Source organism: Myiozetetes cayanensis, unplaced genomic scaffold, assembly GCF_022539395.1.
Source record: "Myiozetetes cayanensis isolate MyiCay16 unplaced genomic scaffold, myiCay2020 scf24, whole genome shotgun sequence".
In the NCBI taxonomy this organism is placed as follows: Eukaryota; Metazoa; Chordata; class Aves; order Passeriformes; family Tyrannidae; genus Myiozetetes; species Myiozetetes cayanensis.
Window position 1 is genome coordinate 8,995,321 of NW_026087456.1, and position 26,673 is coordinate 9,021,993.

General features: G+C 48.9%; 2 protein-coding genes across 2 annotated transcripts in view; one reads left to right on the forward strand and one right to left on the reverse strand.

Annotated features, from left to right (window-relative positions):
- The window catches only part of WRN (WRN RecQ like helicase), a 30,076-nt gene extending 26,533 nt beyond the window's left edge, over positions 1-3,543 (reverse strand). Inside the window, 4 exon segments of the mRNA XM_050320568.1 lie at positions 611-756; positions 1,751-1,866; positions 2,685-2,793; positions 3,406-3,543. Of these exon segments, the coding sequence (XP_050176525.1) occupies positions 611-756; positions 1,751-1,866; positions 2,685-2,771 (349 nt within the window). The 5' untranslated portion in view covers positions 2,772-2,793; positions 3,406-3,543.
- A 311-nt stretch (positions 3,544-3,854) lies between these two features.
- PURG (purine rich element binding protein G) lies at positions 3,855-26,055 on the forward strand. The gene is made up of 2 exons (XM_050320533.1): positions 3,855-3,919; positions 4,885-26,055. The coding sequence occupies exon 2, from the start codon at positions 4,898-4,900 to the stop codon at positions 5,903-5,905; it is 1,008 nt and encodes a 335-aa protein (XP_050176490.1). The 5' UTR covers positions 3,855-3,919; positions 4,885-4,897; the 3' UTR covers positions 5,906-26,055.
- Positions 26,056-26,673: the final 618 nt, after the last annotated feature.

Below are 26,673 nucleotides of genomic sequence, written 5' to 3' on the forward strand. Positions count from 1 at the left end.
TATTTTCCCTATTTGGAAGCTTTTATTCACATCCATAATGAATTCAGACCTGGCTGAGCACACCCCCTTCTCTCCTCACAGCTGCATCACACCAGGTAGCCAGTGTTCTTGCCCAAAACCGATGTCATAAAATGCAGGTATTGGGAACAAACAGTACAAGAGCCATCATTTTTGAGGGGGTTTTGTTGAAGCCAAATTAAAAAAAAAAAATAACAAAAAATACCAAAAACACAGCCTGCTCTACTTAGGTTCATTGTTTTTCTTGGCACTCAACAGAAAGCTCATTATAGGAGCAGGGAGGTAAATTTTTAAAACTGGAATAAAATATTCTCTCCCAGGCAGAAAAATAAACCTCAAGTAAGACTCTCTTGCCCTGTTCAGAATGCAAACACATCATTTTCAAGCACACAGGGGGCTAAGATTGTCTTGATACGTAGGCATCACTCTTAGAATAAATCCCTTTATTACAAGTGGGAAAGGGGAGAAAAACAATGGATATTTGCTATCCAGTGCGGTGGGATTTATCAGCCATTGCTCAAGGCCAAGTTTAAAGTTAATCACAAGAAACAAGGGGCAGTTCATGCCCTGAATAAGAGAGGAAGTCCAATACCTGCCATGGGGGAGATGTGAAACAAGTAACACTTGTCCTCAGCGATGCAGACCTGGATTACAGCGATTTTGGCCATTTTCCCTTTCGTGTAGGATGGTGGCCATTCAATATCAAATCCAACAGCAGCCCCATCTGACAAACTCTGCCTGGAAAGAAACAGAGATGCCTCCCGTTTATCAGTTCTTCTACCAGGACTTAAAATACCAACCTTAAGCCACCTCTAAAGATGAAGAGAATCACAGTCCATTCCTTTCACACCAGCAGGACACAAACCAGTTTAAAACCAAGATCATAAGGAGGAGAAATTCCTGCTGGTCCACAAGGCTATAAGAAATACTTCAAAACTGAACCTGTCTGATGGCAAATAAATAGTGTATTATTTATAAACCACTTAAGATTGCGGGTTGACAGAAGGACAGAGAGAGCCCAATTACCATCACAGGCAAAACAGACACATCAAAATGAACCAATTTATTACCAATCAAATAAGAGGTAGATAATGAGAAATAAAACTCAATCTTAAAAACACCTTCCCCCCAGCCCTCCCTCCTTCCCTGGCTCAACTCCCACCTTCTCCACCTCTTCCCTCTCAGCAGCACAGGGGGACAGGTCCTTCAGCCCCCACTACCAAAACCTTGCCACAAAAGCCTCAAGGAGAGCCAGATAGAAGAGATGATGGAATAGTTTATATTCCCTTCAAATACTGTTCTTTATTTATCTCACATTCCCTGGAAAGCTTGTTCTTCACTTGTCTCACAGAACTGGAAGTTTCGTATAGAAATTTCCCCCCAGTATTACAAGCTGTGCTAAGCAAAAAGGGGGAAAAATGTCTTTGGACCACAAATTAACCATCTTCTCTTTGAACAAAGTCCCCAGTTAGGAATTAACATGTGCTTGATTTCTTACAGCTCGTACTTCTCCACGAAGTCACTGAAGCTCACGGAATTATCCATACTGTGGAAGGCAAAGGACCTGCATTAGAGCCTTCACTGCTTCTGCTTTAGAGGGACTGGGAGGTTGAGCCATGGCATCTCCCATGCAAAAGACCAAAGGGGAAAGTATTCCCAAGAGCCAAATCCAAACAGGAAACAAAAAAAGGACTCAAAAAAACCCAAGCCAACACTGAGTAAAAGCTGTTACCTGATATCTTCTGAGAGAAGGGAACAGTCACTGGCGTCACAGCTGTAAACAACGGAGCCACAGAACTCCAGGAATGGCAGCCCATCCTCCAGAACACTCCTCTGCACACCAGGCTTCTGCCAAACAAGATTTGGGAATTACAGGCCACATCTGTCCCCACCAGAGACATCCATCCCACCCCAAAAACATTTGGCTTCCTGCCCCAATTTCTCTGCTGAACTCGGGGCGCTCAGACAACAAGTGAAAGTCACGGCGGTTTCACCTGATGTAATTTAATATCCAAGCTGCTAATTAATTACTCCCACTTCATAGAAGAACTGCTGAACTGAGTCCTTGGCTTTTTCTGTCATTAATTAGTTTTCTAATTGTTTAAGCCAGTTCAGGTATTACAGGGAGGGTCCCTGCTCTTGAACCGCTCCAACGTGCAGAAAAGAACCCAAGGGCACATGAACATTCTTGGGACATCAACAAATCGGTGAACAGTTGTTTTTCCCTGACACACCTGAGATGCAACGCCTCCTGGAATATTGAACATGTGCAAATGCACAAAGGGCCTTCCTAGAACCAGTTCCACTGTCAGGCTACAACTCGAGGTCGTTCCCTTTAGAATGAGAAACCCCCAGACCCCATCCCTGCTGATGTGCAGCCCACATTGCTGGGTGAGTAAAGTATCCAACCCCCTTATTTTTGGAGAGTTTGAAATTCAGGACTGACAGGAAGCAATTTCTACAGAAATAACAGCAACAGGTGATATTTTAGCAACACACACTATTTTAATCTGGAAAAAGAGATACTAACAAGCTGATTTAATTAGAAATAACAAATTACAGCTGAATACATCGACAAAAAACAGAGGAACAGGCCTAACTAAAAGCACGTGCTCCCAAGCTGGTTTATCATGCAGCCTGCAAAGTTTCCCCAAGCCATGACCTACCTTTGTATCCCACAAAGCTTCCTCCTGGCTCTGCGTAAGCATCCACTCAGGATATTTATCCTGCAGATCAGCCGTTACCACAGCCATGTTTTCCACATTTCTGTTCCTTCTGCATTAAAAAAATTAATAAATAAATAAGCAAAACAACAACAAAATAAGAAATTAGAAGTCAGTTTGTACAGAGATGAGCTGCCACCATAGTCAGCCCTGAAGTTACGGGCAACCTTAAGCTTAAAAGTTAATTAGGGATGTGCCAGTCCAGGATTTAAACAGAAGCAACTCACCAGGCACAGTGTCAGGCATCAGGAATTCCCTGGAATAGGAAAACACTCCAGAGAGAGGTTAGAGGAGATTTAAGTCAGGATATGCTGTCCCAAACAGCTCTGATGGCTGGGGTTTTCTCCCAGGGAAACGTAGCAGGATTTGACTGGATTGGAGCTGTTCCAGCCTCTCCCCTGGTGTGATTTACTCCACTCCTTCCCAGAGCCCCCCACCACTACACCTCCCGCCCCAGCGCCCCCAAAGCTTCACCTACTGCCACCCAACACCCCAATACCGACCCCCGGTGCCCCCCCTCGCTGCGCCTCTTCCCCCAGCACTCTCAGAGCTTGACCTGTTGTCCTCCAGTGGCCCAAAACCATCCCCCAGTGCCACAGGCGTGCCGCCCGCAGTGCCCATCACCACCACCACACCTCCCGCCCCGGCGCCCGCAGAACCTCACCCGCCGTGGCCCAGTGCTCCCCGTCAGCGGGGAGTCGGCGGTGCCCAGGGGCTCGGAGCGGTCCCGTCGTGCCGCCGCGGCCTCCCGGTGCCCGGTGCCGGGGAGCGCCCGCCCGGCCGCCCGCGGGGACCTTTGCGCTGCGCAAGGATTGGGCGTCACGCCGAGGCGCCCTTTAAATACGTCACGGGCGCTCCCCGCCCCTCAGTTTCCCCCTCGGGTTACCCGAGGTGACGCGCAGGCGCGGCGCGGCGGCCGCGGGGCACTTCGGGGGTTGTAGTTCCGCGGGGGGGGAGGCCCGCGCACCCCCCGGCGCCCCCCGCGCTGCCGCCGCCGCCGCCGCCTCGGCCGGGCGGGGCCGGGGCGGGCCGGGAGGGCCGGGGCGGGGCGGAGCGGGCGGCGGGGGAGCGCCAGCCCGTGGCTCTGCGCGGCGGGGGTCGGCAGGGCCGCCGGCTGCGGGCGGTGGCGGCGGCGGCGGCGGTGGCTGAAGGGCAGCGGCGGCGATGGGCGCTGCGGGGTGAGTGACCGGGCGGCGGCGGGAGCGGGGATCGGGGAGCGGAGGGGTCGCGGGGGAGCGGTGGGGCGGGAGATGCTGTGGTGGGGGCGCTGGGGGGTGACGCTGGGGCACTGGGGGTAGTACTGGGAGCACTGGGGGCAGTACTGGGAGCACTGGGGGGCGATGCTGGGGCGCTGAGGGCGGTACCGGGAGGACCAGGGGGTGGTACTGGGGCACTGGGAGGCGATGCTGGGGCGCTGGGGGCAGTACTGGGAGCCCTGCAGGGCAGTTTTTGGGCAGCGGGGGGCAAGAAGTGAAGCTCTGGGGCAGGAGGTGTAGTGACAGGGTGCACTGGGGAAGCGATACTGGGGGCACTGGGGGGCTGTGAGGGGCCGGGGGCAGTACTGGGGTCACTGGGAGCACTGGGGTGCAGTACTGGGGGCGCTGGGGGGCAGGAAGGCAGTACTGGGCGACACTGGGAGGGCTCTGAGGGGACCGGGGGGCAGGAGGGCAGTGCTGGGGGGGATCCCGGTGCCCTGGGGAAGAAAAGCAGAGAGGGGTGATGGAGGGGAAAGGCAGTGACACGGGGACGGATCCTGCAGTGGGGAGCAGGAGCCAGAGGGGGATGAGTGCCCCGCAAACCAGCAGCACCATAACCCACCTTCTGGGTTAGCTGGAGGGTCTGTAGTGGCACAGGGGCACGACAGGGGAGCGAGGGGAGGAAGTGCTGCAGGGCAGGGAGGGCTGGCCGGAGTGTCGCTGGAACTAGGGCTCCCTGCTCCGGCGGAGGATGTCGGAGCCGGAGCACGGGAGGGGAAGAGTGTCTGGGATCGCTGGGCTGCGATGCTGCGTGCTGTGGCAGCCGAGAGGGATGCAGGAGCCTTTGTAGGGAGAGCAGCGCCGAACAGAGCTGCCGCTGCTGAGGAGCCAAGCAGGCCCCTGGTGCTGATGTTGTCATCTGTGTCTCTGTTGTGTATTATTTCCAGCTGATTGGTAAAGATGGAAAGAGGGAGAGGAGGAGGAGGAGGAAGGAACCTGGGAGGCTCTGGCCTGCACAGGAGCATTTATTCCCAGTCCCAACAGCAGTACCACTACCCGGCCTCCTCCCAGGGGAGCTGCATGGAGATCCAGGAGCTGGCCTCCAAGAGAGTGGACATCCAGAAGAAGCGGTTTTACCTGGATGTGAAACAGAGCTCCCGCGGCCGCTTCCTGAAGATCGCCGAGGTCTGGATAGGAAGAGGCCGGCAGGACAACATCAGGAAAAGCAAGCTGACTCTCTCCCTCTCCGTGGCTGCCGAGCTGAAAGACTGCCTGGGGGACTTCATCGAGCACTACGCCCACCTGGGCCTGAAGGGCGGCCACCGGGTGCACGAGCACAGCAATGACAAGGAGCAGCATCCCCGGAGGCGGCAGCAGCACCCGCCGCCCTCGCCCCCGGTGTCCATGGGCTCCGAAGAGCCCCCTCACAGCGTCCTCAAAACGGAGTACATCGAGAGGGACAACAGGAAGTACTACCTGGACCTGAAGGAGAACCAGCGCGGGCGCTTCTTGCGGATTAGGCAAACCATGAGCAGGGGACCTGGCATGATGGGCTACTTTGGCCACAGCCTGGGACAGGAGCAGACGATCGTCCTCCCGGCGCAGGGGATGATCGAGTTCAGGGATGCTTTGGTCCAGCTGATCGAAGAGTACGGCGAGGGGGACATAGAGGACCGCCGGGGGGGAGGCGACGAGCCGCCGGAGCTCCCCGAGGGCACCTCCTTCCGGGTGGACAACAAGCGCTTCTACTTCGACGTGGGATCCAACAGGTACGGCATTTTCCTGAAGGTAAGTGAGGTGAGGCCGCCCTACCGTAATACCATCACAGTTCCCTACAAAGCGTGGACACGGTTCGGGGAAAATTTTATCAAGTACGAAGAAGAGATGAGGAGAATTTACAACAGCCATAAAGAAAAAAGAATGGATGCCAGAGGGGACAGTGGTGAAGAGCAAGAGGGTCTGGAATAGAGTGCATTGGACAATTAACGAAACAAAACAAGCAGAAATTGGTGAGAGGGACTGACCTATAGTTAATTCCAAGTTGCCCCAAGTTTTTTGTAAAGTCCTTTTCTGGGAGTTCTTGCTAACTCCAGTACGTAATGTTACAGTAGTCTGGTTATCACGTTAAATTACGCCCAAAACATCTCCGTATGTCTTAGGAAAGGACCAACCTCCCGAGTCCGTATGAGTCAGCTGCTTCGAGTGTTGAAGACTATGGAAGTTTGTGTATCAGCACAAACAAAATCCGGCACTCTGACCTTTAAATATTCTAGATAAGGCTTGTGTTGCACTTAAACATGATACGAAAGTGCCCCCACCCCAAACCTTACGATGAAATGTATCACTTTCTGCTTATCGCGGGTTTTCCTGGACTGGCTTCTGCCCGTACTCGGTCCAAAGGCTGAGCGGTGTCACCGTAGGGCATTCATGGCCAAAATCAGATCCACGTGAATTGCTGGTCTGTGTGAGGAGGGAGGGAGGTTTTAAAAGTGGCATCTGCTGGATATTGGGTGGGAAACAACAGTCTGTGTGGGTAAAACCTCGATAACCAGTCAGACCTTGGTCACGTGCCGGTGAAGGGCAGAAGATTTGTTACTCATTCCGTAGTTTTGTGCTGACTGGATAACCTGAGTCTCCCAGGATAGCAGAGCTCTGCTCGAGTTCCAAGCCTTCTGAATTAGTGGCAATGAATAATAGCCCACTCCTCATCTCCATGTTCTGCCCGTGCGAGGCTGGTGTTTATTTTTTTTTTTCAATTATTATTATTTTTAATGCATTTTGTCCAAAATTTCAGAAGGTATTTTTGTATGAGGTGTGTTACGGGTTCCAGCAGGCGACTGTGGAGCGACTGTGAGGAGGCAGAGGGAACGCCTCTCTCCCCAGCATGAGATTAATGTGGTTGTGATGTTACCTGTGCCAGGAAAGCACCCTGGGCATGAGAAAGACCTTTGGGGGGTGTGGTGCACCATTGGATTCATAGGCAAAGGCATCTCTCTCATGCTCACCCATGGCACGTTTTGGAAGCCGTGGCAGATGCAGTGTTGGGTTTTCTGTCGTGTTGACTTTCCAGGTGGTGTTGTTAAGAGATGATATCCATGCCCTGCCGTCACCCCCCTTCCCATCCGCTCGGAGCTGGAGCTGTCACTGAGCAGTTTCAGTCCAGTCTTGGTGTCCTCCCGCTGGAGCCTTTCTGATGTCACTTTTACATCTCACGGTATCAACTCTCTGCCTGGAGGGAAAATGGGTGCAATTACCTGGTTGGGAGGTTGATGAAAGATTTTGTTGTTTCTTAAAACGTGAATATTTTTAACGTAAGGGGCTTGTCCACCATTTGGGCGACCAGCTCCTTCCCCTGGAACCAGTGGGAGTTTGATTGAGCTCCAGGTACTTTCAGGAGCGTGCTGCTCACCTTTAAGTTTGTTTGAAATAGGCATTGCCATGTCTAATGAGGTATTTATAATCATTCAGATGGTTTAATTACAGAGTGGCCGAGTGTGCACGTGGGACCAGCTATTTTCCCATGCAACCGTTACATGTTTTATTTTTTAATCTTTTGAGAAACATATTTATGTCCAACCAGACCGTTCACCGCTCCAAGTCTGGACCCACCTGCACAGCCACACTCAATCTGAATGCTGTTGCCTGTTAACATCATAATGAGAAAGGTTGGGGAGGCAGGGTTGGGAACCAAGAGGATAATCTGGACTTTAGTTTGGGTACTAAAACTGGTCGATCTGTTTTAACTTAAAAAAAAAAATTAAAAAAGAAAAAAAAAAAAAAGCTTGCACCAAAGTCACCAAAGAACCTTTAGGAAAATGTTACGGTTGTGACAAAAATAAGAAAGTTAATTTCACTGTTTTAGGTGATTCCCCCTTTAAAACCGCATATAGCAGTTACAGCAACCAAGCCTTTGGCTTAGTGTCAAAAACTCCCATCCCTTTCTCCATAGGTTACTCTTTCAGGTCCTTTTTCAAACCTGGAGGAGATGTTTTCGCTCCATCACTTGAACCACCTGCGGACCGTGATGAATCAGCAGGAGTTGTACGGGGTGCTGGTTCATCATTGCTCTCATGGCTTTGGTCCTAATGGTTTTAACAGGTCAATTAGAAAAAAAAAAAAAAAACCAAACCACAAAACCCAACATGAAAATAGCTCTACATCCTGTCATTGGTGTGAAACCAGAATTTAGTGAATGAGTCGTTAGCGTATCGCTGACTGCTGCTGCCCGTCACAGTGCCTGAGGTAAAAAATTCCCTTCTAGTCCAACAAACCGGAGCTATGAATGTACAAACTTTTTACGCTCTCCTTCCCATTTCTGTGTGGCTCGACATCTCCCCATCCCTGCCTACCTTTGCCTCAAGGGATCGTGAAAGCTCCTGCGTTGGAATTAGCCCGAGTGACCATGTGTGTTGTAAGTGATCATGCCTTCCCTGTGTTCCTGTAGTGTTGGTGAGGAAATTACTCGTCATTGGAAAGGGATGTTTTCTTCACCGTTTTAAAAGGAAAAAAGGATGCAAAATGGCTTTCCTTATAGCTACCCATTTTTTAAAAAAACCCCTTTATCTTTTGTTGATTAATTGGCCTTCCGATGCCATTAGTTTGTTGTAAATATCACCCAGGAATCCAGTGTCTGCTGGCTACCGTGCGGGGCTCGGTTCTGGCACGCAGGTATCCTATAGGATCCACTAATGCATTTACTCCCCTGGCACGGGGTGCACCTTAGTATCCAAACCTGGATCGGGATCTTCACGTTCGCTGCCAGTCACCCGTGGGCAGGCCAGTAGCTGCGGGTTTCCACCACGATGGAAAGCGCTGGTGTTTTTGCAGATGTTGGGTTGGAGAATAATGGATTTCCACGTGATGGGAAGCACCGGTGTTTTGCAGATGTTGGGTTGGAGGGTAATAATGGATGCACTCCAAGTGCAGCAATGCAAGTCCTGAACGGTGAGATTCAGAAACGGGTTCCTTTGTGTTTTTGGCAGCGCGTCTCCAGCTCGTGAGCGCGGTGACAGCACGGGCTGCTGGTGTGCAGGAGGGCCCAGCGAGGTGCTTGGGAGCACCGGATCCCTGATGCGTTTTAAATGTTCGTTCCCAGTGCCCTGAAACTGCCATGTCCCTTAAACTTGAGAAAACACAAGCTTATTTGCACTAGAAAGAACGGCCAAAAACAATCCTTAGGAGGACAGGGTGAAGAGCACCGGTCTGAACCTCTTTTTCTCATGAGAGAATTTCCTATTCAAGCCCTCACCTCTGTTTCAAAATTGTATGGTCCCGGCAGAAAGTCTGTCAGTTGAATGATTAAATCCTAATGCACTTTATATTGTGTGTAAATAATATTAGGAGCACATTTCTGCTCCCGCTCTGGTAAGGGGATGCTTTGGTAACTTAGTCTAATGCTGAGAGAAGCCGTCTCCTGCATGCATGTGTCTGTTAGAGACCTGTTGCACCTGCTTGGTCCAGCTCCGCTCGTATGTTAGGGGAGTACAGGCGCTGTATTGAGGATCCTCTCAAGCCGCCCCGGGTGGGACGATTTGGTTTTCTAAGTTGCAACGTGCAGAGCTGCCGAGCATCCTCAGCTCTGCCGTCCCGGCAGCTCCTCGCCCCTTCTGCAGATCGGGGCCCCCCCGTGTTGCTGTCGAGGCTTAAAGCCGGGCTTTTCACGCGTAGTCTTGACAAAGCCAAGTCCAGCAGCTCCCTCGTTCTTGGCTTTCCCCGCTGCTGGCGCAGAAGGTGGGGTGGTCCCTTAAAAGCTGATCCCGGGTGGAAGGGGCCGCGGGGGCTTCCCTTGCCTTGCAGCTGGGGGGCTGTTGTGTTAAGTCCGGCCCATCGAGCCAGCTTCCTTGGGAAAGTACAGAGCTATGGAAGGGTTGGGAAGTGTTTTGCACTGGTGTGGTGAGGGCGGCCCGCCAGGCACTCTGAGGGGATGGCAGACCCCACCCTCGGGGGCTCCTGGCTTGGAGCCTGGACGATGGACTTTACCCAGCGAGAAGCTGCAGCGGTTATTGGTATCTACTCGTCGTCGTAAGTGTTTCTTATCTGTAGCAAATATTTACCAATCCATATTCACATATAGGCATTACTATATTTATGTGACTATATTGTAGCCTGTAGTAGCTCATAGCGAAATAATCTTATTTATCTGAAGTGTGCAGTCTGAGGAGGGGACGTCCGCTCCTGCCACCGGTCTGGATAGACGTGTTAGTTCACCCAGAGCTGGTTGGGAGCTCTTGGTCATGGCCCTCGTGAGCATCCCTTAGGTTTTCAGCGAGGCTGAAAGGGAAAACATAGTTAAAAGGAGGCAAACTCTTCCTTGGAGGTGTCACTGAGGCGAGGTAAGAGCTGTAAGGAAGAGGCATCTGCAGGTACTCCCGGCCACGTCATGTTTCCATGCCATTTTACAAGCCCTGGCTCTGCAAATCTGTACTACCATGTTCATAAAATCCCAAGCAGAAGTATTAAAATCCTGTCCTTTATACAAAAAAACCCCAAGCAATTACCAAAATCAATGTCAGCACATTTGTTTTTTCAGCTACAGATGTCATAGTCTGGTAATTGCATCATTTTTTTTTTCCTCTATGGCCTATTGCAGTGACCTAAACTCCCAGGGAAGGGAGTTGGTGGTTGTTAGGAAGCCGAGTGCTTGCGTGACTTGCAGTCCTGTTATCCAATCCTAGTAATTTTTATAGCAGAAAAAGGTTTATTATTGTCTATTTTTATTGGGCAGATTTTGCACCAGGTCAAAAATTGCTTAATAAGTGATTTCAGTTCCATGGCATTCCCACTTTAGCTGTACATATAGTAGATATATGCAGTTTATGAAAGAGTTCCTAAAGAGAATTAGATCTTCTGTTTAATTTTCTACACTGCTTCCTCCAAAATTAAATTGCCCTTTATTTTTAATTACTTAATGTGTTGTGATGTTTAAAATTTACCTACCCCTTCATTCCTTTCAAGCAAAGGTTGTGTTTGAAATGAAGAGTTTATTCAAGTGAGAGTGGAATTAAAGGCTAGACCATAAGCTATACCATGAGCGAGGCTGTCACCTCAGAACCTTTGCCAAAATGCTTTTTTGGGGTGATTCAGTCTTGCCTAAAAATGGCTGCATTCTGTTATGACCACAGGAAAAAAGCCCCGGCCAGGGGACAAGGTGCTTCTGGACTCGGGTGATTTGGAAAAAGCTAAGGCCAGATCTTTAGCTGCTCTGTTTCTCCAAAATCTGCAGAAGCTTTCATGGGCTGACTCCAATTTTTCTTCCTAATATTATGTCAGCCTATGTTCAGTTCCCCACCTGCACCTCCATAAAGGCAACAGTATTCTAAGGCATGGAGGTGAAATAAAATACCAAGAACCCCTGATAGATGACATGGATTAAAAATTGGTTTTCCAGAAATGTCAGGGCATAAATTGAGGCTTTATAAGCCGGATGTCGTTTTGGCATTTCTGTGATGGATGTAATTAGATCGTTCCTTGCACATGCCGAGGGAGGCATCACGCGGAACCTGAACCTGCAGCCCCGGGGCTCTCTCACGTACATGATCTTCTAGAAAGGTGTAGGTACCTGCTGGTGTTCTCGTGTTTGAATGTGGTTCTGCTCATACTGGCCTAGCCTCGAGGGGCCTGGCTGCCACCCCAATAAAACCATCAGTAACGACTTGCTAATTCATCTTCTTAATTGCTAGGCTACCTCAAAACGCTTGGAGTGGCACATGGAAAATTACTAACTCTGTACAGAGTAGCCACCGTAAATTAGAAAAGACATATTTCATCTTTTAGGTGTTCCAGACCCATCCTACGTACTAGTATTCAACAGGGCGGGATAACGGCTCCTGCCTCAGCTATGCAGGCAGTCAGATGGATTTCTGAGGCGCAGTGGGGGAAATCCATCCTGAGGGCAGAAGTTTGCTTCTGTTCCTTCATTGCTGATTGTTTGCCACGATTGTTTAATCGGAGGTAAAGATCACCCTCGGTGCTGGGTGCTGGCAGCTGGCTAAAGCCGGGAGGCGCTGTGCCCGGCCCCCCTCAGCACCGTGCTGACAGGACACCTGTGAGTTCACACGTGGGCACAAATTAACGTGGAGGCGAGGGAGAGAGGAATATTATATACATATATATGCATAGATGTTTTTTCCCTGCTTCCAGTGGGTCCTTCCCTTTGAGACGTTAAAACGTTATCTGTTGCCTTTGCCTTCTCCCGTGTTGGAGACGTTCAACGTGCAATAGGAGCAGGGAGGTGGATTTCCCAAGCAATATCAACATACTCTACTACTAACCTTAAATCTTTACACTGCAAATCGTGTGCAATAGAATCTGCATTTCAAAACGGCAGAGACTATGTGGGATAAAAGACACGGGTTAACCCCAGGCTCTTACAAGTATTCCCATCTGGTCCTTGTTCGGAGCACATGTTGTTGGCACAATGCTGAGGGAGAGGGGGAGTAAGAGCTTCCCACCGAGGCAGAGGAACGAAAAGGCAGGAGGGGGTGGAAGGAAGTGAGGACAAGATCCGTGCTCCAGGGAATCACAGAGCGTGACGATGGTTTTATCTGTAGTAGGAGGAACAGGCGGCACCGTCAGTCCCGTGGAGCTGGGGAAGGAGGCGGAGAGCCTGGATGCTCCACTCGGGGACCAAGGTGGTTCTCCTGGGCTGGTTCTCCTTCCTCTTTGGGAACAGTAACATGCTCTGCAAGTGTCTAATCTTGCCAACAAACCTATCGGGGCCAAGTGTGTCCGATGGATGGAGTGTCTGCTTTTCCAGCCTGCTTTTTAAGGCTTGAGTGGCTTGGCTCTTACTGAGCTGGAGGGCTTGCCCAGGAATACCTGCAGAGACTTAGGGGAGCACACAAGTGTTGGTGACCTGTAAGGTTTGCTCATGGCATCCCAATTTATGGATGCTCTTGTGTGCTTTTCACCGGAGCCTTGCTCCGGGTGCTGGCTGAGTGATGGAGTGTTGTGTTATCGATGGGGCAGCTGTTCTTTTCCATTGCAAAGGAAAGGTGTTGGTGAAGGCTGGAAGGGATCAGAGGGAAAGAAAGCGGCTTTCAAGAAGCAATTTCCGTGTGCCTGTCTTTGCAAAAGGGGTTGTGTCGTTTCTAACAAGACTCTGCAGATGATCACCACTTGTATTGCCTTTGTTTTCCTGAGCCCTGCTCGGTGTTAACAGCTGTTGAAAGCTGTGCTTTGAACCAGTGAAGTGCTGGAATAATTGCAAGGACTCTGGAAAAGCTGTCAGTATCTCAAGCTGGGCCCCCTGATAATGGAAAACTGGATCACTTTGGCTTTATCCTGCCTGTGCCTATGCTCCCCACCGCTAAAATGGGGTGAAGGATACCTCCCTACCTCAAAGGGGTGTGACAAAGAGGAGTTTGTTTGGCAGCAGAGTTTTTGTGGTGATCAGATACTGATCAATACTGATGATAACCGAGAGCAGAAAAGGGAGAAATTTGGTGTGAAATGGAGTGTTCGGAAGGTTTGGAACATACCTGACTCCAAACTTAATTTTGCAAGGGTGCCTCTAATGGTGCATTTCAGGGCCCACACAGCAGAAAGTGTTCTTATTTTTCTCAAGTTGAACAACCTGGCAAAAATCTGCTCTTTCAAATCTCCCATGGTGGATATTCCCAGCCTCCCTCCCCAAGCTGTTTCCCCCTGCTTCCTCACAGATACTTTTCCTGCTGCCCAGTCCATGTGTCTCTTCCTTCCATCTAATTCTGTCGCTTTTTGCCTTACAGGCCATGCTCTCCAGAGGAGATATGAAAACAGTTTATTTTCTTCCCTGCTGCAGCTTTTACACATAATTAAAGGCTGTTGTCAGGTCTCTTCTGCACCCTTTCCTAAGGAAATACAAAGCCTTCCACCAAGGGTAATTTTTAGCCCTCATCATGTTCTTGTTGCTTTCTGATGAGTCCGTTTAAACACAAATGGAAGGAAGGCATCAAGTGACAATATAAGCTCCCTGTGCCAACGTGTTTGGAAATACAGGTTTTCCCTTGTGTTCCTAACTCTCCAAGGATTGTGTGTTCTTATTATATGAATAGCCACAGAAATATTTGCATGAACTTCTCCTTACTAACATTTTTATTGCAAGGAGATCTGAGAGAGTTTTGTGTAGGTCTAACTGGAGAGAATTTCCTCCGGGTTTTCACTCCACTCTGTCTCCACTCAACACGTATATCCCAGCGCCTTCCAGAAGGGCATTTAAGCATATGACCAACATCTGTCAAGCAGCTACTCCTTCCCTCCTCTTCCTAGGGAAAAGACTGAATGTGCCAATTCAGCCCTGGTATTTTTAACATAAATTAATTATCCCTGCTGTTCCATGTTAGCGCTGTAAAGGGTGAGCTGGAGCACGCTGTGTGCTGGCAGCAGCACACCCCAGCAGCTTCACAGCATGAGAGCAAACCAGAGGGCTCACAGGGAGCAAAGCCTGGCCTTGGCATGGCTCCCACCGCTTGCCTCGGCAACCGGTGTTGAACAGGAGCTGTTTTGTCTCTGCAAGTTCCCCTTGGACCTGTTGCTGCTTTGCAAATTGTCATCTTTGCTTGGAGCGTGGAGGAGTTTTCCTGTGCTGCTGCCTGGTTGGGAAGTACCCGATATTAAAAAGAGAGTCTCTCCTCTGGGAAGCTGGCAGGGGGAATCTAAGGCCAGAGACCTTATGTGCAGGCAGAGAGGTGATGGAGCAGTGCTCTGGGGTAAGTGAAACTCAGTGTGCAGCCAACAGATGTGTTTCTGTTTGGGTTGCCCCCACAATAGCTGCTTTTTCTTTCCTTCCAGATGTTTGAACACTCCCAAGATCTCCACAGCACTGCTCAGAACAGATATTTGCAAGGGAACTGAGCTGCCTCCAAGGACAGTCTCTTTGCTGAGACTCCGGTGAACACTGCAAAGTGTTTGGAAAGCAGAGCATTGTGCTGGTGGCACTTTTAAAAGAGTTTTTCCCAGGTAGATGTCACAGCAGGGCCGAGCAGAGGCCACTGACAGCCAAGAGCAGAGGGCAAGGATTTGATTCTCACTTCTTGGCAGTGGGACTTATGCTAGGTCCAACAACTCAGTTACTGTGCACGCCGCTGTAGTTAAGTGATGAAGTTTTTTAATTTAAGCATTTTTAATAATACCCCCATCCTGGTAAAATTAGGGAAAGAGTTTGTTGGCTCGAATGTTTTACTTGTAAGCTGAGAATAGGCACGGTGTTTCACAAGGTGAACCAAACCTCTGTGCCTCTTACCTCAGAGCGTATCCTTTAAAGTGGCATTTTATTTCTTGCTCCATCTGGTTGCAAAACGTCAAGGTCACTAAAGCAGAAACCCCTGTAGGTGTTTATATGGCTCAGTGCATAGGGACATTTTCCTCTCACTTTGCTGGCAGGGCCCAGTCCTGGTTGTGCTTTTCTTTTTCCCATTTGGACCACTAAGGGTATTTATCAGTCCTGTTCATGTCTTGTGGGTGACCTGGCTTAAGAGCCCTAAGTTTGGTTTTCTTCTTAGAAGTTCAGCACCTTTTTTTAAGCCTTGCTTGTGAATCCCCCTGGAAATGTTGTGCAAAACCCAAATGTGCCTCGGTTCCCTCCCTCCCCACATGTTTGCCAACTGCTGCAGCCGATATAGGACAAAAAGATGTGGAGCTGGTTATATTTTTCCCAGGCAGTTGCTTTCCTCTGTGTCTATTTTGGTGTGATTTGGCCTTAACCATTCCAGGGATGCTATTCTGCAGCTCTCACCTGCTTCTGCAGCCCTTGCAAGGATGGCGAGGCTCTGGCCGATGCTACCTCTAGGCTGGGGCAGGTTCTTGGGGTTATGCTGCAGTGAAAGGGGAGTTATTTAACCATTTCCTCTGTGATGGTTCCCATGTGGAGTAGGGAACCAGTTACCTGGGGCAGATCTGATCATGTGCTGCTTCCTCCGAGCAGCCGGCACGCACCATGTCACTTGTAGACAGTGTCTGACAGCTTCCCCAGGGATGAGCTTTACTCCATCTGCTGCAAGTGTTGCTCTGAGCTGAGACTGTTCCTTCTCACCAGGGCTCCATGCCGTGCCTGGATCCTTTGTTTCGTGTAACCTTAATTTTGTTTCTGTGAAGGTTGCCAGAATTTCGTCCTCCCCGGGACATTTAAATGGGGTGCGGAGCAATTAGAGACACTTTTCTCAGCGTGTGTAACAGCAGGGTGCTTCCATATCAGTTTGGGAATCTACCCAGGGGTTTGATGTGGGTTACTAAATTCAGGCCTGTGGGATGAGCATGCCCACGGCAAAGTGGGTATGAAGATGTGGAGATAAGAGCTGTGCCTCTGCCAAGCTCCTGTCTACTCTCTTACAGTCCTGTACTGACTCTGGTTGCTGCAGTGGGAGCCACCAAGTGCAGGGACCACCAGAGCCTGCCCGTGGCACCTGGGTCAAAGAGGCAGCAGAGACCTGAGCCAGGTAAGGGCCCACCACCCACAGGTATTGTCACAGTATAACTCACAGGGAAGGCATCCACAGCTTTATCCTGGATGCTGCAGCAGCCCAGCTATTTCATCCTTCCTTTTCTGCCTCATGGGACTTTTAGCTCTTGCCTGGTGCATCCGCTCTGGAGAGCATATGGCCATGTCTGTCCGGGGATCGGCGTGTGCCAGCACACAGTCTGCACGTAATCCTGCTGCATCCATAACAGCATTTATTGCTTATGTCAGCACAGCCATCCCTCAGCGCTGCCAGGGGTAACCCTTTGAGGTAACAAGTGATAAGTTCCTTCTAGCTGTCTTATTAAAAAAAAAATTTTGAAAAAAAAAAAAAAAAAGAAGAGGGAGGTGCTGGAACATATTCACGGATGCTGCCAGCTTTTAACTGTGGGTTACCTTGGTGAAGGCATATTACAGAGACTTTTCTTTTAAGAACAGCTTAAAAGTGTCAGTTTGGCAGTGTGTGCTTTGTGCTGGTACGTGTGAAACTGCAACAAAACCCCCAGTCCAGAGCGTGAGGCAGAGGTGGTGCCCACTTGCTCCTCTCTGCAGCACCAAACTGCAGTTTAACCTGTTGCTTTTCTCTCCTCTTTCCTGCTCTTAGGAGTCACCCTCTAAAGCTGGGATAACCTCCCCAAAGCTCCCTTCTCAGGCTTCCCACAGAGTGAGGTTCATCCTCCTCCTCCTCCACACTGCAGCCCTTGAGCTGTTGCAATAAGCCCTTGAGGTGCTCTCTCAAAACCCATACTGGTCTCTTCCCCTCAATGAGGCTGAAGATTCTGTGCAAAACAGAACAAGCAAGAGGCCAAGTCATGGGGAGTTTTCACTTGTCTTAGCCTAAACACCAGCCTCCTCCAGGCTTTCAGTCTTCCAAGAGCTTCCCACCTTTCTAGCCAAGTGGTTTGTTTGCTAGAAGAAGAAAAATTGGTAGTTTTGTGCTAGCAGTAGCTGGAGTCCTCTTTCACTAGTGAAGGCATTTTCTCCTTTGAATTTCGTTTGAATGCAGAAACTATTGTGAAATGAGAGCTGTAATATTGGGAAAGGGGAGATCAGAGCATTCCTCTGGATAGGGTTTGATGCAATTTGAAGCTGCTTGTGGAAGATTGGCTGGAAGGTAAACTGATTTGGGCTAAAAAAGCTGGTGCTGTTAAACTGCATAAGTGACTCTTTAGTGGATGGTCCAAAATAGCTTTTTTATGGCCTCTGACCTCTAGGAAAGATAACTGGATTTTTGATCTTAGATTGAAGGGGCAATTTCTGCTGGAAGAAACTTGTGTTCTTTAGAAACCATCTCAGGCTGGCATTTACTGTCAAAACCATTGCATGGAAACAGACAGAAAACAAACCAAAAATCACGCGTGTGAGTCAAGCCCAGGCAAGCCTTGCACTGTCCCCGAATCCGGGATAGATCCCAACTGTCATCCACCTTTCTGCCTTCCATGGCCACCAACATTTCCCATAGACACCCGCGTGGGTGTCATTAGACAGGAGCTCCTGTTTTTGCAGCATCCTGCTTTGCCCCTGGGCTCGATCCATTGGCTGTAGAGGTGTCCCCCCAAGGAAAAGCGGTCCCCTCCGGTGTTCCTGTGGTGTGTTGGAGCCGCGGCGCCCGTGCCAGGTGGGAGACGCTGAGGTGGGTGTTGAGTTGGTTTTCAGAGCAGTGCTTGGTGACCAGCTGTTGTCTAGGACACTTTGGCTTTTGGTACAGCTGGAAAAAAAAAAAAAGAAAGAAAAAAGAAAAAGCTTTCTCGTTGAATTTCAAGTCAGGGGCCCACTTTCTGCCAAGCTACCCCCCGCCGTTTCAAATGTATTTTATTCTGCTTTTCTTTGCACTGGTCCCGTTACGCTCCGCTCAACAGCTGCTGCATTTAATCCCAGAAGCTGCAGTTGGTAGGGAGCAAAGTGATCTCCATATAACCTCTCTCTTACTCATAAGTGTGCATTATGAAGCTTAACCGATGGTAATAAAATGTTTTGCTTTCAACATGCCGTCCCTGTGGTCCAATGTTCCCGTCTTCAGGCTCCATCATTACAGCAGGGCAATGGATGTGTCGGAGCTGTTCTGCTGCTCCCCACGAGCGTGCCTGGTAATGCTGGACACGGGCATCTTGGATGCGTGTGGATACCCAGTGAGGAGAGATGGAGAATGCAGGGCAGAGCCCTTTCTGTGGGTAGTGAGCTGGCAGTGTTGGCATTCCCAGGTGGAAGCAGCTCTTTGAGGAAGACTGCATCTTGGCAGTCAAGGAGAAAGGCGCTCGGGGTCTGGCTTGGCTGTGGCCCAAAGTGCAGGTTCCCATTTCTGTGAGATAGTCTGGCAATGCAGTCTGCTGTTAGAGCCTCTTCAGGGACTAAGGCAGGATGTGGGGGAGCAGGAACTGATTGCAATCCTGCTACTTGTTTGGGGTTTTTTCACCCCTTTCACAACTACTCTGGAGGTTCATGTTTGGGTTGTTGTTTTGGTTTTTTTTCTATTTCCTGCATACAAAAAAATGGCATTTTCATGTCATCCTGCACCATGGTGAGGAAAGATGATGCTCCTCACCCACATTTAAGTAACCATACAAAATGCAGAAATTCTGCTTTAGGAATTTCATTTCTGTTTACACACCATTGATGCTTTCATTAACAACATCTTTTCACATATAAACACTTGAGAGGTTGTACGATTTTTCTGCTCTAAACCAAACACAGTGTTTTCCAAGCAGGGATCTCCAAGCATCATTTCTGTGGTACGGTGGCTTGCATCAGCCCCACAGCTGGTTTCTGTTGGACAGGATGTGGCTTTTCCATATTTGAGGTTTATAGCATTTGGATTCAAAGTGGAATTTCCCAGGCAGAGGCCCCCCCCCCAGAAGGTATCAGAATATATGGCTTTGTCAGGCAGCGATAACAGCCTTTTTCTGGAGATTGCCATTTTGTAAATAAGCTTCTTCTCGAGCAGCACGGCTCCAGCTACAAAAGATGGATGATTATTTCTTCCTGGAATCGGCCTTCCGCTGCAGGATCTGGTTTTTATTGCGATAATTAGCATAGAATTAAAAATGGCCCCGCATCTCCAGTTCTCCCTGTAGTTCCTCTGCTACGCAGCGATCTGGGATGGCGTTTTCCTCGGGAATAGGCTGTGCCTGGGAATCACTTCATTCACCACTGAAAATGAGCGCAGGGGTGTCCGCAGGCTTCGGCGCAGCAAAAGCCTCCACTTCCAGAAATAAATCATTGCTCCTAATAAACTTTCAAATGAGTTGTTTGTTGGAGGCTGGAAAAGTTGCCAAGGATATTTAGATGAAAGTCTGAAGCGGGGTTTTACAAATGCCTTTAAATTCCAGAGCTCGGGTTGGAGGTGAGGTCACGGGCAAAGCAGGTGGCTTTTTCTCCTGGAAAACCTGTAATAGCTTTTCTTCTTAAAAATTTAACAGGGTTGCCAGTCCAGGCAAGAGTAGGCAGAATTGTAAGGAGTGTCAGACATGGCCACTGGAGTGTCCATAGGAGAAACTAAAGCAGCAACAACGTGTAAACTTCCTTGTGAGAGCAGCGCAGGAAATTACTGTGCAATTGGACGCGGTGTCCTAGCGTTAGATTTATTAGCCACGTCCAAATCATCTGCCAAAAATCCTTTCAACCGGAACGCAGGACAGAGCATGTTATAAAAAGACCTGGAAAAGGAGTGATTTTTGGCACAGGAGTTTCCAGGCTGGTAATTGTCTGTGCGTACAGTGTTTGGGTTTGGTCTCAGCACTGAGGTCAGTGCTACTTAAACCAAATGTTATCCCAGTGCCTACGTATGACAAATGGGGAAATGTCTGGCAGGATCATGGCCACATCCACGCTCTTGTGTACCTTCCCCAGACCTTGCTGCTTTGGCAACGAGACTGGATATATCGTTTCAGCAGTTTCTTATGTGGATGGTGGACTGAGATGATTGTGTTTCCCCACTGCCCTCCTCGCTGAGGGGTACTGCCAGTCTCACACTGCACTCCTCCAGCTCCCATGTCTTTTCCAGGCTCCTTTCTTTCCAGTTGTATGCCTGCAAAGTTGGATCTACATCCATGTCCCCTGTATGCAAGAACCTGCTTTTTGCTTGTTTAAATCCAGCTCTTTTTGGCAGTAGTGGAAATAAGTGACCTGGCTTTGTAGCTCTCTTTTAATGTTCCCTGCTTCTGGAAAACCATCTTCCTAGTGCTTGATCTCTGATGAGGAACACATCTGCAGCTATACCTGCAGCATCCCCAGCATATCCTGCCAGCTTCAGCAAGTCGATATATCGGACTTAAAGAGAGCTTTCTCCATAAAAATGATCCATACCCACCTCAGATGCACCAGATGTTGCACAGCCAGATGTTGCCTTGTACAACCCCTTGGAGATTTGGCAGCGACGCCTGTGGGGCCTGGGGAGCCACTTTGCTATGCTGTGACCTTTTTTGGAGGTGCCTATTGGAACGTAGTGAGAACTGAAGATCTGGTTTCCCCCTTTCCATGTGGCACTTTTGGGAGAAAAGTGTTTTCACAAGCGCTGAGCTCCCGAGGTAAGGAGATGGGAGGGCACTGCTGGAGCATGTCCCAGCTTGCAAGGAGCTGCTTCCAGCCCAGGGTGAGGACTGGGACCAGCACAGTCCTTAGCAGGAGATTTCCTGCCCCCTGTTTCCAAGAAGCAGAGCTCTTCTTTTTCCAGCATGAGTGTAAAGGTTGGGTTTGTGGCTAGTAAAAAAGCAGATGCCAGCAGCTGGAGCAGGCTAAGTAAGTGTGTGTTTAAAGAGAGAAAGGAGAAGTGTCTGTCCTCCATTGGGACAAATGCTCCTTTTCCAGCCTCCTTCCAGGAGCGTGCTGATCCAAAGTCCTTCTCTGGAGCATTTTCCTTCATGAAAGTGAAGCCGGGCCGTTGGCATTATCAGTGTTTCCCAGACCGTCTTCGTCGTCTTGTTCTTGCATTCGTTGTCCTTCGGCTGATAGGGTGGTTATGAGAAAAAAAGCCAGCTTAAAGCATAGTCAGAGAGCTACAATTAACGAAGCAAACTACAAATAAATAGGTACATAGGCTAAGCTGTAAGGTAGGTGTAAAAGGAGGCAGTCTGCTGCACGGCTCCTCTGTAAACGTGCATGGTAAGCGTCGGCAAAGCTTGTTGCAGACACTGGGCAGGGCTGCTTTTGCTAGACTTTGTGTATCCTAGTTGCAAAGACTCGTAAGTGTTCCAAAAGGCTCATGGTTTTGGAGTGGGGTCTGTTTTTCTGTTTTCCGTACGCTGTGACCACTTGCTTTCCGAATGGGTCCGTAGTGGTGGAGTTGATGGAGCTGTTCTTTATGGTAACCTAAAAGGTGTCAGTCGTTTGCTCGTGTGTGTTCACAAGCTGAGCTGTGGCGTTACGCATCCCTCCGCGATGGTGTGATTTGAAGCACTTTTGGTGTGGCATGTGCAGTTGCAGTGCTGTCTGTTTTTAATTTCCCTCCCTGGATATCCCCCCCTCTCCGTGTTCCCCCCGTGTTTCGGACACTGAACCAAACCGACGTCGGAACTAGCACTTTAAGTACTAGTAGTCACTTTGCTTTGGACTATATTGAGCACTGCACTTTTGTACCTACTGTCAGCACTGAGTTCTGAACTCTTTTCTTTTCCCCGCCTCTTTTCCCTCTTAGGCGCAGTGTTAATTACTTAGGGGCCATCAGAAGATAATTTTGAGGTGTGTTGGACGGCTGTCCGGTGCCTGACTTCCATTACATATCTGTTAGAGACTTTACAGTAGGGAATTTCACCCCTCCAAGCTAATTTTCCTCAACAGAACAGACAGCTATGTCACTGATGTCCAGGCAGACGTGGTTGCTGTAAACTTCGAGGTCCTCCGGAGACCCGAGCGCGTGGCTTTTAAAAACACCAAAGATACAGGAGGAGTCTCAGAAGCGAGGGGAATGGGACTGGAATTGAGCAGAATGAGAGGTGTAGGGCAGACGCTCTTGTGTTCGGTACGAGACCCCAGTGAGCCCATATGGGACAGCCCAGTTCAAACCAGTCTGAGACTCTGGTACCAATAAAGACTGCGCTCAAGCCATTGCAATAAAAACCATCATTGTGCCTGCACTGAAAGTGCCGTTGGAATTGGTCGTTGTCTTCAACTGCAAAAAGGTGTTTTTAAGTGAAAAAGACTTAGAGATTATTTAGAAGATGGAGCATAATAACCCTGGGGTTTGCTGCTGAATTCAGAAGGTGTTGTTAGGAGTTAATCGGCTCTCGTGTTCAGAGGCAGTTTGGATATGCATTGCTATTCCTGTTAAATTCCTGTGATATTTCCGTAAGGAAGGTTGGGGATCAGAGCTCCCTTGCCAGCAAGGAATCAGTAGGGTAGAGTTTGTAGCAAACCTAGTCAGAAACCTCCAGAATTTGAAATGGGGTGGTGATCCCTGGGATGCTGAATAATCCAAATTATTAGCCCCAGACTATCCACTCTCAACCAGCTGGGGGTGTTTTGCTTCTTTAAAAGCCCTCGTGGGTTTTCACAGCAGCAAATAAATCATGGTGGGTGTGGGAGTGCTACATCTCCTCCACACCAGGGTATCCACACTTGGGACTGCTGCTCATCCTCCTTGACAAGCCCATAGTCAATCCAAATCCTTCTCTGGCAATCCTCCTTGATGGGAGTTGCTCCCTAGTGAAAGTTAATGGATAAACCCCACCATTACAGCATGCTCAGTTTTCAATGGAGAGAAGGGAATTATATCCTCTCCTTCACTCCTAGCAAGTGATGGAAATAACCTTCAGCAACAAAAAGAAATAGGTGTGTTGGGTTTCCTTGCTGCAGCAGATGAAGGATTTTTCCTAAACAACCCCTGTTTTAGTGGCTGGTTTTCTTAGATTTCTTCTTCATTACACCTTCAGGGGTTTGGATGTTCAGTGGGAACTGAAGATGGTTTAAAACCACAAATCTTGAGCAACCCCAAGTATTATGCTCTTTCATCCTCTATCATTGGACTTGAAAATGGAATCCAGATTTTTGGTATTTTTTTTTTTATTTTCTCACCCCAGCCAAATTATCCCTGCAAATGTAGCTTTAAAGAAATAGCAGCAGGCAGTGCTGCTGCTCTATCTGAGCCCCCAGAATTACAGAGCTGAGGGGACAACCTCTTCAGAAAGTACCTCAGTGACTCAGAGCCCACATCCCGCTCGCTGTCACGAGGATATAGGCAAACCCTTTGGAAAATTCACCTCCCAGTGAGCCCAGCAGTCTCCTTGAGTCCTTGGAAATTAAGCTCAGGAGACAGGGGAATGTGGAACAGGTCTTTTTGTCTTTATTATCCCCCTCAGCTGTAGTTTTTTGCCCCTTGGAGTTGGCATCTTGTCCTTCAGGAAGGTAGAATTAAGCATGACACACCTGAGGCCTGAATGCAAATCCTAGCACAGCATCTCTCACTTTGGAAGGGCCTTTTAGGTGGGAAAAAAAAAGCTCTTGGAGGGATTTTTAGCTGTTTGGGTTTTCGGATAGCTCGTGGGAAGCGCATTGGGACAGCACACAGGCGATGTTGAACTGACTTTTTCTGTTCCTCCAAGACAGACTTTTTAATTTGCTTCGGTAGTTTAGAGTTCGTTTCCTTGAAAGTCTTTTTGGACCCATGAAAATGCCCTTGAAATGAGTCAAGTTTATCAAAATATATTGTGCACACCCCCATGCACCAGCCCACGTGTACGTGCATGTCTCCATGGGTGTGGGGTGTGTATACAGATAGAGAAACATATTATTTCCCAAAACATTCCTTTTTTTTTTTTTTTTTTGGGTTGGATTGGTTATTTTATTTGGGTTTGTTTCCCCCCAGCCCCCAGGATATTAACCAAAAGGTGTTTTAAAAGTCATGGCATGAAAACTCCTAAATGTAAATCTGAGTACCTTGTGATGCTAATTAACAGGTTTTTCCTGAAACTTTATGTGATGCTTAATATTTTCCTTAGGAAGTTTTGTTTAATGTTAGATCATTGTTCTGGAGGATGTTGGTCCTACTGGCATTAAACTAATGGAAATAAAATGCATGTGTTACAAGTGTAGAAACGGTGAAGAATTAAGTGTGAACTTACTGTACGATACTGATTCTGTTTTCAAACAATCTGTTTTGCTGTTCAATAGTTGACATATGGAAATGCCAATGTACTGTAATTTAGCACTTTTCCAGTGGACCCTGTTCTCACTATGCCCGAGGGAAGAAGCGGGTTTGGCTCGGGGCTGTCTGAGCTCAGCCCCTGAACCCTTTCTGTTTGTTTTGGCACCAGAACCGGCCAGGTAGAACTTCACTTGGAGGTTTTCTCATTGGTTCAGCAGCTGACATGAGGCAGAGGGGGGTGGTTCTCCATTTCCATGGCCAAACCAGGACCATTTTGCAACTTGGTCTGGTGAAAGCCATCCTTGCCCATGGCACGGAGGCTGGAACTAGACGATCTTTAAGGTCCCTTCCAATGCAAACCATCCTGGGACTCTAGGATTCTCTGATTTGGGTGCAGACCTCGCTGCGGGTGGATGGACTGGTGGCATCACATTCCATCACTGCATCTCCCCGGGAACCAGGCTGGGGCTGGACTGTCCAAGCTTGTGTGCTTGGACATCACAGTCCCTGAAATTCAAAGGCAGAAGGGATAACCCACCAGCCACCCCCCTCCAGCCCAAACCCCTCCTTTCCTAGTGTTAACAGGGTGCAAAGTGTTACTTGTCATGTACTGTACTGAAAGGGTTAATTGATCAGTGACTGTATTGTACTGTATGAAAACTCATGAATTGCCTTGTATTGTTTCTAATGGACTGTTCCATGTCTCCCCACTGCCTATTCCCAACCCACCCCCACGTTATCCAAAGGATGCATGTTCTCAGTTAGGTCCTCCAAACTCTCTGGTGCTAAACTCTTCCGTATCCGATGGTGCTTCTGCGGACACTAACTGACCACATGCCGATCCGGAGCTTGAAGTTCACCACGTCTTTCTTGTCTGTTTGTATGAAGTCTCTCACACACACACACACACACACACATGAGAAAAATTAAGGATAAACTTGAATTTGTTTCAAAGCCTCATTGACAATCTAATGTTTTCTATGTCTGCTTTTATTTGGGATGGCTTTTCTAGAAAGCAGCGCGCCAGCACCTTCTCTCCGGGAGGGGATTTCATCCTGTTCACTCCTTTGGCATCCCAGGTGAGCTGCTCCCTCGCTGGCTTTGCAGGCTCGGAGGAGGTTGATCCATCAGGAGCCAGCGAGGAAGAGGAGGTGCAGGTGCCTGAAAAGATGCCCAGCCCTAAAAAGCAGCCGGGATCCCTGGGACTGCCCCATCTGTATGTAGGTAGGTGGGCACTGAGGGTCTCAGAGGGGATGAACCCAGGCCTTGCTTTGTGGCAAGGCCCTCCCATTTAAGGAGAACGGAAGCAGAAAATTGGGGTCCCAAAGGCACTTCCATCTCCTCCTGGCATCACTCATCTCTGCTGGCCTCCTGAGCCTGAGGCTTTGCAGGTGACACTCACCTCGGATGGCATGAACAGGGACATCCCCTCCCAACTCCCCCACCCCAACGCGAGCTGCTTTTTGGACAAAAGAAAATCTGACTATATTTTATATCGATTTGAAAACAAAGTCTGATATTTACCCCTGTTCTCAACTGAATTTGCATATTGTTGTTTGCCACGATATTTGTTCTGTCTTCAAATAAATTTGCTTACTTGTGTAGTCTTAACTGTCTGCTCGGATTCTTACACTCGGATTTATCCCTGCTCTGAGGTGCCTGCACTGTGACTTCCCTTTGGATACCTCCCATGGAGGAGAGAAGGAAATCTGCCTGGGAGGAGGAAGCATTTGCAGGCTGTAAATGTTTCTCTCTCCGTTATCTCCCATTCATCTCCCTGGGGCTTTTCAATTTGATGCCTTTTTTTTCCCCTGGTCTTCCATCATCAGATCCTCCTATCCGGGTGAGTGCGTGGCTTCAGCCCTGCTTAATTTAAGAGATTGAATTTTTCAGTGGGTGAGGCATTTCCGACGGCAGCCAGCGTTTTGCATCTGGGAATGAAGGGATTTATGGCTGCGAGCGGCCGAAAGCTCTGGGCATCGGCGTCGGCATCCAGCGCCGGCTCTTCCTGCACATTGCATTAGCAAGGAGTTGGCATCAGTCACCGGAGACGTCTCGGCGGAAGGCAGTGCCCTCAAACGGCTGGAAAACTGATTTGCACATGCGTTTCCAGGGAAGTAATCAAATCAGCCAGCAGGTTCAATAAAAGGAATAAGCAAATATTCCAGATTTGCCTGCGTTTGCGAACAAAACCTGTTGCAAGACTCGCAGGTTTTTGAGGTTCCTCCC